This window comes from Entamoeba invadens, assembly GCF_000330505.1.
Source record: "Entamoeba invadens IP1 unplaced genomic scaffold scaff_1105074726207, whole genome shotgun sequence".
Lineage (NCBI taxonomy): Eukaryota > Evosea > Mastigamoebida > Endamoebidae > Entamoeba > Entamoeba invadens.
Window position 1 is genome coordinate 31,229 of NW_004440419.1, and position 10,091 is coordinate 41,319.

The 10,091-nt window shown below is 23.3% G+C and overlaps 1 protein-coding gene across 1 annotated transcript; it reads left to right on the forward strand.

Annotated features, from left to right (window-relative positions):
• Positions 1-4,547: 4,547 nt before the first annotated feature.
• Positions 4,548-5,444, forward strand: EIN_190010 (hypothetical protein; the record flags this gene model as incomplete). The annotated part of the gene is made up of 3 exons (XM_004257054.1): positions 4,548-4,583; positions 4,699-5,190; positions 5,280-5,444. 3 exons carry the CDS (start codon positions 4,548-4,550, stop codon positions 5,442-5,444), a joined length of 693 nt encoding a protein of 230 aa, XP_004257102.1.
• Positions 5,445-10,091: the final 4,647 nt, after the last annotated feature.

Consider the following 10,091-nt stretch of genomic DNA (forward strand, 5'->3'; position numbering starts at 1 on the left):
GGACGACTCTATTTTGTTTTATTATATTTAATCATTCATTAAACTTATAAAATAATTTTAGCAAATAAATATCAGTGAAAACAAAAAAGATTTGTAAGCATTAGAGATCGAGTATTTATGGGGTGCCAGAAATTTATTAGGTGCCAGAATTATTTTAAGACATGAAATTAGTTTGGCACTCATTTTCATATCAATTATTATCAAGAAAAAAAAACAAATAAAAAATTAAAACCCGTATTTTTACATCAATCAATCATCTGATTTCTTGGCACCCATTAAGTTTCTGGCACCCATAAAATACTCTATCTGTAAATATTTATCAGGTTGAATTATAAAAAATTAGCTTTTATAATAAATTAATATAAAAATATTTAAAAATATATAATTTTAATGTGAATATTTAATTGGATTACAAAAGCAACAATATCGTCTGAAAATTAAATTGATATATTTACTTTTTTTCTTTTTTGATAAATTTATTATTATTAAAAAACGATAAAGATATTATTGTATTTATTAATTATATTATTTATCTTATCTTGTAAGATTGTTTTTTTAACAACTCTGATTTTTAATATTCACACCTCAAAAATATTTAAATTTAATTTTTAATTCTTTTTGTGAATGAGTTGAAAGTGATCACACCAATAAGTTGTATAATAACAACAAATACGCTTTTGAGAATTGAAAAACGCGAAAATAGACAAGTCAGCAAACTATTATCTTTTCAATTTTTGAGCAACAACCCATTTCATATATTTATTATATCAACAAGTAAATATTTTTGTGATTAATAACATTTTATATTTATAGATATTGAATAATGATGACATTCAATGTTATTGAAATGTACTTGATCATGAATGTGTTTTCAAATATTCATAATAAATCGCCAGATATATTATTATATTCGCGATTTAACTACCAATAACTTTATCGGCTTGAAGATATCCCTTTTGGTATTTTTGGTGTTTCGATTACTGATAGCCTGAAATATTTCAAATATATTTATTCTATATAATATCTTATTTAAACGGATTCTTATTTGTTAATTGGTTTGAGTAATATCTTTGTGCAGAAATATGATAAAAAAATAAAACGGGCATATCAGTCTTTTTAAAAAGACCAAACGACAAATAAATAACACCAATGAAGAAAAAACAGAAAAACGTCTTAAATAAAACTAAAAATAGCACCATGCTTTATTATGGGTTTTAAGTTCTGATTGGCTAAAATAATCACTCTTGATAGAACTCAATTTTTAGATGTACCGCTTTTGGGACATTTAACTGAAACTATGAAAACAAGAAAAAGTTTTTTGAAAAACAGAAACTGTTTTTATTATTTTTGTAATTAAAACTGTTATTTAAAAAATTGTATGAACAACTAAAAAATGCACTTTTTATAGAAATTCAATCACTTTCGTCCATAAAATCGTCATAATTATTATCGTTGACGTTGATAACAATTTTTGGTGTTCTTTTTTCTTTTTTAATGTTTTTTTCTTTTAATGCAACAAAATTAAAAGTCCCTTCTGAGTTTTCGACATTAAACAAAGTAGTTGGACCCGCGTTAACTACAATTGATCTTGATAAATCCACAGTCAAATTCTTAAGTTTCTTCTCTCCAAGATCGAATGTACAATCATCGCATAAAGAAATAATACACCTATCAAAGTTGAATGAACTCAAATCCAATTTTTTATGTTTATATTTTTTATCTCCAACACTCATTTCTTTATTAATTAATGTCATATAAAAAAATGGTATAGTACCTATATAGCTATTAAACTTGACAATGTGTTGTGTGTCATTATAAATTTCAAATTCATCGAGTTTGAGTAAATCGATGTTTTCCACTTGTTTTCCATCACTTCCAATCATTTGAATGAAACAATTCGATCTTTGTAATACCAACTTTTTAAGTGCGTTTTCATAGAGAACAACACTGTGTTCTTTTTGGTTTGAAAATCCGTTTATAGAAAATTCTTGCAGGACGGCGTTGTTCATTTCAATAGTAATAATCTGTTCGTTACTGAATTGGCGTTTTAAATCAACACTTTTGATTTTCTTTGAAAGTTTCAAAGATTTTATATTCCCTCGAATTGAAATTTTTTCAACATTTTCATATTTTTCGCAGTCGAAGTGTTCAATATCAAAACATTTCAATTTTAATTCGGTCAAATAACCAAACTCGATAATTTCTGTGATCTTTTCATCAAAAAATTCTGTGTTGGCGGTAATAGTGTTGGAGACATACACTCCCTTATGCATCAAAATGTGTTCGTCGCCAATTCTGTTTGTGTAAACGGCAATATTTGGACGAGTTTTAATTTTTTGAATAGTATCCAAATACATGTCCAAGTCAACACTACGAAAGTGACAACCCCACCACACACAATAGAAAATTGTGAAATCAACACTGTCAGGAAATGCATTTTGGGAGATCAAAGTGTTGACCATTTCATAGCACTTTGGTGACATTGTTAAATACACTTTTTTGAGTGACGGAAGCTTAAAAATTGCAGTTAATATATCCAATAAACTAAAATTTTTTAATTTGTTATTTTCTTCAATATTTTCAATTGAAATGACTTGAAGTTGTGTGTAGAAATTCACACACTTCGCCATTTTTAAAATTTGTTGTGGGAAAACATGAAGTTTTCGAATTTTGGCAGAAAACCACTGTGTTGCAAAGACGTTATCTTTTGTGTCGTTTTTGATGTTCTTGTCAGTCCAGTGATTGATTTCTATGAGTGGCATTTCTCGAGTATATTTTGCTTTTATGTATTGAAGTGTTGTCTCAACATAAAATGTTTGCATTTGTGGAAAAAATAAAGCAATTTGAGAAAAATTGTGGTATTTTGTGAGTGCATAAGAGTTTACATATAATGAAGTGACTGCTTCTAAACACTTTTTGTTGAGAAACATAAAGTGCATGACATCATTTAAAGTTTTAAAATATAAAACTACGTTCTTAAGAAAGACTTGTTCAAGTGGCATTTGTTTTTAATTTTTTCAAGTTGAGTTTTATATTTATATTTCTATTTGAAAAAACAAAAAATATAGTATTCGATTTATTCAGCTGATATGATTGAATAATTTATAAAAATTATTATTATTAGTGTAAAACCCCAATACAGTAATGGAAAAAAGTTGTCGTGACTGGGATAGATCTATAATTTTGGTATAATAAAATTATTTTTATAAAATTTGACATTTGGAATTATCGAATTATTATCGTTTTTTTCTTTTTTTAACCAATCAAATAAAAGCAATAAATCAAATGTTTTGCTATACCGTATAGTCAAAATATATTGATTTAATTTTCGATTTTTAATACAGCCTTTTTTCACTTCTATATATTATTTTCTATTAGAAAATAATAATAATAAAAAAAACAATTTTTGGGATGTTTAATAAATATTACTATTATTTAAACTATTTTACAATAACAAAAAAAACATAAATAAAATAAAGTCGATTAGCCAATTGTTTTATATTATTAGTTTGTCAATCAATGTTAATGTTAATATTTGAATTTCTCTAAAACAACAAAAAATCACATAATCTGACCGTGTTTATAAAAACAATTTTGTTTTGTTTTTTAATTGTGAATTTATTTTTTATATCGTTTAATGTACTTTTTCGGAATACAAACTGATGTTCACAGTGTTAAAACCATTTATTAGAAAAAACATTTACTAGACTGGAAAAAATACATTTTATTCTTTAAGTCTTTGTGGCATAGTGTTTTTTTTAATAATAAGTTGTTATGTTTTTTATTATTTTTGTAGTATCTATCACCCCAATTAAAAATAATTTTTAACTGTTGTTTACAACAAAGGTAAAATTCATTGTTGAATTACACATCTTGTTTTTGCTTTAAAAATCAAATTGGTCATTTAATTAAAGATTATTATTATTTAACGCTTAGTAAATGGTGTTTTTCATTTTACACATAACTAAGTTATCGACAAAATTGAAATAACTTTTCAATTTTGTCTGTCTTTAAATAATTAAATAACAGAAATACAATATTTTTAATATTATTTGTAAACTTTATATACAATTCCAGTTGATTAATGACCACAAACGACAATGTTATTTTTAACTATCGATTATTACTTTTTGTGTAATTATTATGACATTTTGTTAAAACAATAAAAAATCAAATATAAACATTTATTAAACATTTCATATTATAACATCATATTTTAATATTATCAACCCGATAATAACAAATAACCAAAAGTAAATTATATATATTTAAAAAATTTACAAAATATTCAGTTTTTTCTCAACAAAATACCAAATCAAATACACGATTTCAAATATAATAACAGGATTATTTAAATATGAGATATTGAAGTATATGATTTCCACGTTAATTATCATAAAATAAACATAAAACATAAAACATAAAACATAAAACATAAAACATAAAACATAAAACATAAAACATAAAACATAAAACATAAAACATAAAACATAAAACATAAAACATAAAACATAAAACATAAAACATAAAACATAAAACATAAAACAATGACATATCAACAGCGAGCATTAGACATTGTTTTTGTATGTGACACAACAGGTTCAATGAGTCTATATTTATCAGCCGCACAAAAAATAAAACACATCAAAATTTTATTAACCAGTCTGAAAATGTGATGTTAGGGTTGCTCTTGAAAAGTATCGAGACCATCCACCAGAATACTCGTCATTTGCAACTCGTTTGACGGATTTCACATCTTCTATAAAAGAAATCAAAACTGCTGTTTCTCAAATGTCGCCGAATGGAGGAGGAGATGGTCCCGAGTCAGTCACTTGTGCTCTTGATGTTGCTTCTCGTTTGAACTATAGAAAGGAGTCTTCTAAAGTGATAATTTGGATTGCTAATGTCCCACTGCATGGGTTTTCAAAAAGTGGTGATAAATTTCCTAATGGATGTCCATGTGGAATTGAGTTTTTTGATGTTATCAGACGATGTCAAAAGAGCGGGTTAGTCATATACTCTGTTGCTGCAGAACCTCTTGGGTTTTCATATTCACGAAATTTGATGCGCCAGTCTCGTAATCGACGCATGGCCAATACGCTTCGCTCAATGGAGCTGATGTCTGCTGATTTGATTATTAATAAAGCAATTGAAGAGATACAAATCCAAAATTTGATGAATAAAAAATTTGTATGAAATTAACAAAGATGAGGCTTTCAATGATTTACCAAAACATATTAAATTGGCACTAGCAAAAGAAATGATCAAACAAAAAAAAGAATACAACTATAAAAACTTTGAAAATCGACACAATTTTTAAAGAACAACTTCCAAAAGTACCAAAATATTTTTTAGAGGCCACATCTTTTAAATCGCTTAAAATGGAAAAAGAAAAGGAGCCCGATAACAAAGTTACATTTAAAGATGGGTTTTATGTAAAATAAATACAATGAAATAATGTGGGACTGTGTTGGTAGTGATAATATTGAATGTAAAATAACAAAGAAAAATATCTGTGTAAAAATGAAACTAAAAATATTTGTAAAAAATAACATAAAAGATGGCAAAGCATCAGAGCAAAAAGTTTATGAAAAAGAACAAATGTTGGACGAAGAACAAGAAGAATAAATGTATGGCGGTTTTGGTGATTTTTTTAAATAAATCATCTTCATTTAAATTGAATTAATTGAAGTTTTCCAAAAAAAATCATTTTTTAAATAATAATTTAATAAAAATAAAGGATATGTTATATTTAAGAGATAATAAATTTGATGTCTGTATTCTTCTTATACAAGATTGTTACTTTCAGTTGTGAATACTAAAAATTTTATAAAGCATGAAGGTAGATTGTTAAAAAGGAAATGAAAAATTGGTTAAAAAATAAAATTGGTGCAAAGAAGTATTTTTAATTTTATACTGTATAAATACAAGTCAATAAATTAAATAATAGAAATTTTACTTTAAAAAATTCAAATATCATTAAGGTATAATTGTATACCAACGATATATCTAAGTACTTTATAACATACATATTTTTTTACCAATAATTGTATAATAATATTATTTTTATAATAGTTGTAAATATTCATTATTTTACATGTTTTAGATTGAGATGTATTATATAAAGTTTATTTAAAACATTTAAGTTGTTTTCAAATACAATTAAATATGTTATTCAAATGATATATCTCTAAAATAGTATAAAAAATATTATTTATATATTTTAAACGATTAATTTGTTTTGTACAAATATTTTATAAATGTGTAAATTAAAATTTTCTTTATTTTTTTTAATAAATATAATTTAATCAACTATCAAAGTTGGATTTATTAATTTAAATAAGAAATAGCCAAACAATTATTCTTATCAATCAATATCATTCAAATAAACAATTAACATTTTAATATAAATTAAATTGACTCTGATTTGTTATTTTCAACAAATGACAATGTGATTAAATCTTAAGATAAAAATTATTTGAATAAAAAAATACCAATTGGTAAATAATTATATTGTTTATTATTTTTTTCAGTAATTAATCAATTTCAATTACAACATTTTTTTTAGGTATTATTATATATAATTTATTTCACTTATTTAAATAGCTATTTATGTCATGTTGTCATTTTTGATATATGACAATGTGATTGTATCTCAAGATTGAGATTTGTAGAAAAAACAACATTTAAAGCACAAAAAATAATAAATTTTGTCATATGACCATGTATTGCTGTTGCTGCAGCAACACAGAGTCTGAGAGCTGACAGACTCGGGATTTGACTGTTGTCGTCCCAGACCAATTTGTGTAATTATGATGATTAATTAAATTGTGGTTAATATTTGAATATTATAAGCTTTGTACATAAGCTTATATATATTAGCCCAATAATGCACAAGGGGCTCTGTGCATTATTAAATAAAACAGCATGTTCAGAGTAATCATACCATGGGTGACGAAATAAACTTGTCTGTTTTATATTATTATATATGCTGATAATATGATGTTCTAAAACCGTCGCGACGTTTAAGAACATTTATACTTGTCATCTATCAATATTATATAATCCGTATATATGGGGGTATACGGATTATTATTTTTATTTTCTTATTTATTTATATGTGTAGTATCCGGGATTTATCCGTCCGGACACACTGCCAAGCCTTGGCAAGTGTGACCTGCAGTGTAACAACCTTTGAGTTGTTACCCAAAGACATTTTTGTTTTTGTTTGCGGGAGGATTCCCACGCTTTTTTATTTATAAACAATGGTGGTGTTGCCACACAACAAAAATAAAACACAACAATAAACATTTTTTTTAAAAAAAATGTAATTATGTTTATAACAATAAAATATATTAGCATGTAAACAAAAATTTTTGCTTTTAAGATAAACCACTTTACTGTTAAGCCTTTGAAAATGGCATTTTGTATTTTATATATATAAATATAATTATGACATTTTAAATTGATTTTAATTGATAATAATGATATACAAAAAGTTTAATTGTCGTGTTACAAATCAAAAATATGTAAATGTATAAAAATGATTAATTTTTATTTGACAGTAATATAAAAATATCATACTATTTAAATTTATTCAATATGGTTGAACCGAATAAATTTTTTATAATGTAATATTTTAAATAACAACTTAATCGTGTATAATTGTTCTATTTTTAAAAAATGATTACTTTTATAGATATCAAAACCTAAAAACTTTCAAATAAACAAAAAACAATTAAACAATTAAACAAAACAGTGAAAAATATTTTAATATATAAATTTAAAAAATTTTCCAATCAATTATATACAAAAACAACAATATTTATATTTAAAAAAATTAATATTTACTTATTTAGCAAAATAAAATCACATTTTTATTTCATTTTGCTTTAAAATTTGCAATTAATTGGACATTAAAATTATCATTAAAAACATAGAGTTTATTTCAAATAAACTTTTTAAACGTATAAATCTTAATTTTCAATATTAATATAGTTTACATAAACAATAATGTAATTTTTATGTATTTTATAAAAAGTTTATCTTCAAAATAAACACATTTTATTTTAAATAATATGTTGACTTATCAATAAAACTAATATATTATAAAGTTTTTATAATCTGAAAAATACAAGATAACGTTACAACGTAAGACTGAAATAATTTTCGAAATTATTAATAGTACAATCATTTATTTAACACAATCAAACAAGAAAAAATAAAGGGTATGGTAATTTTTGTTTTCTCAAGAGTTTGCATTTTTAAACTTAAACATGAAATAGCTATTCTTTTAAGAAGTTTTTAATGGGTTGATTGTTTTATAATACTTCTTCAAAGAACCCACTTTTAAAAGTACTACTTTTATAAATTTTAAATTTAATGTTGATTTGTCGTTGTTAACTTCAATTTCTAACACATAGACGCCAATCTTTTTTTCTTTTCCAAAGTCGCAATTGAAATATGCAAACTTTGTCATGATAACATCGAAGATATCTCTCACGAAGATCACTATTTTGTCGCGAACGCATATAAAAGTACGAAAAAAGGTTTAACAATTTGTGTTTGTTTCATCCTTTATGAATTATTAAATCAACTTCTGTGTTATTTGTGTGATAAAATTTAACCACGTATAAATAACATAGCAATACCATATTTTCACATTATCATTATGCGAGTCCACTAAAACAAAAGTATTTCCGAACAAAGCAACAACACAGCCTTCTTATTAATCATTTTAAAATATAATTATTTTTCTCATTTTAATCAGTTTTTTATTAATTAATTTGATTTTTGGTTTAAAAAATAATAGATACTATTATAATTATTTAAAAAATCAACAATTTTTACAAAGTAACTGTTTTATATACTCAACAGCATTATCAAATGCAATTTACATATGGGTATTAAACTGATTTATAACTCATGTTAACCCAGTTTGAAATTTTAATATTTTTTTAATAAATAATATTACAACAAACTGCAATGATTGATACTTATTTAATGGAACATGATGAGGTCAATAAATGGTGTTAATAAGTCTGTTTAATGATTTTGTAAAATAAAACAGAACAACAAAAGTTTAAATTAGATGTAGAGAAACAACGACAAATTTTTTTAATTTAAAACTTGATCGTTTATATAAATTTGTATTTATTGGTAATTGGTGTGTAATTGATAATTTAATAATATAGTTTGTTTTATAATATTTAAAATATTTAAAATTAAGTAAAACTTCCAAAAAAATTAAAAGAGTATTTAAATACACTTTTAATAAGAAATCTTTTATTCAAGTGTTAATGTTACTTAAATTCGACATTAAAAAAGACAATTTAATTTATGCAACAAAAAATATATTAAATAAACAAAAAATTATAATAAAAAAGAACTTTCATATCACTTTCAAAATTAGCGGAATTAATTTTTTATGTAAAAAATTAATTCTTTGATTGAAAATATAAAAGAATAACGATAACGTGTTTCATAACAACATTAATGATTTTCGAAGTATCAAACTGAATGCAATAAAGACTACATTCAATCGCAAATTCGGTATATCTAACGTTTTTGCGAAGGTTAAAATAATAATAAGTTAACCAACTTAAAACGTTGTGTTAATTTTAATTTAATCATTGCTTTTATACCATTAATACCCTAACCCTATTTTATTATGATTAAATTAAATTATTAATTCAATCAAATACACAGTTAGCTGGGTTTTATATAAAACCTTTTTAGTATTTTTTCAACTAATTAATTTATAATTATTTTTTAATATAAAAATTAACTTGTAATAGTTAATTTATTTATAATAAAATAGTAATAAATTAATGTTGATAGTTATTTAATAATATAATAATTTAATTCCAATTTTTTAAATTATTTTTGTTTTGTTATTTATTATAATAAAATTATATAAATTAATTCTAAATGTAATAGTTCACCATAAATAATCTTGTCAAATAATTTCAAAATTAATAACAATAATAAATATTATTAAACATATATTAATTTAAAAAGTCATTCATAAATTTTAAAAATAGTAGTATTTAATATTATTTAGATGATATTTAATACTATAATTATATCAT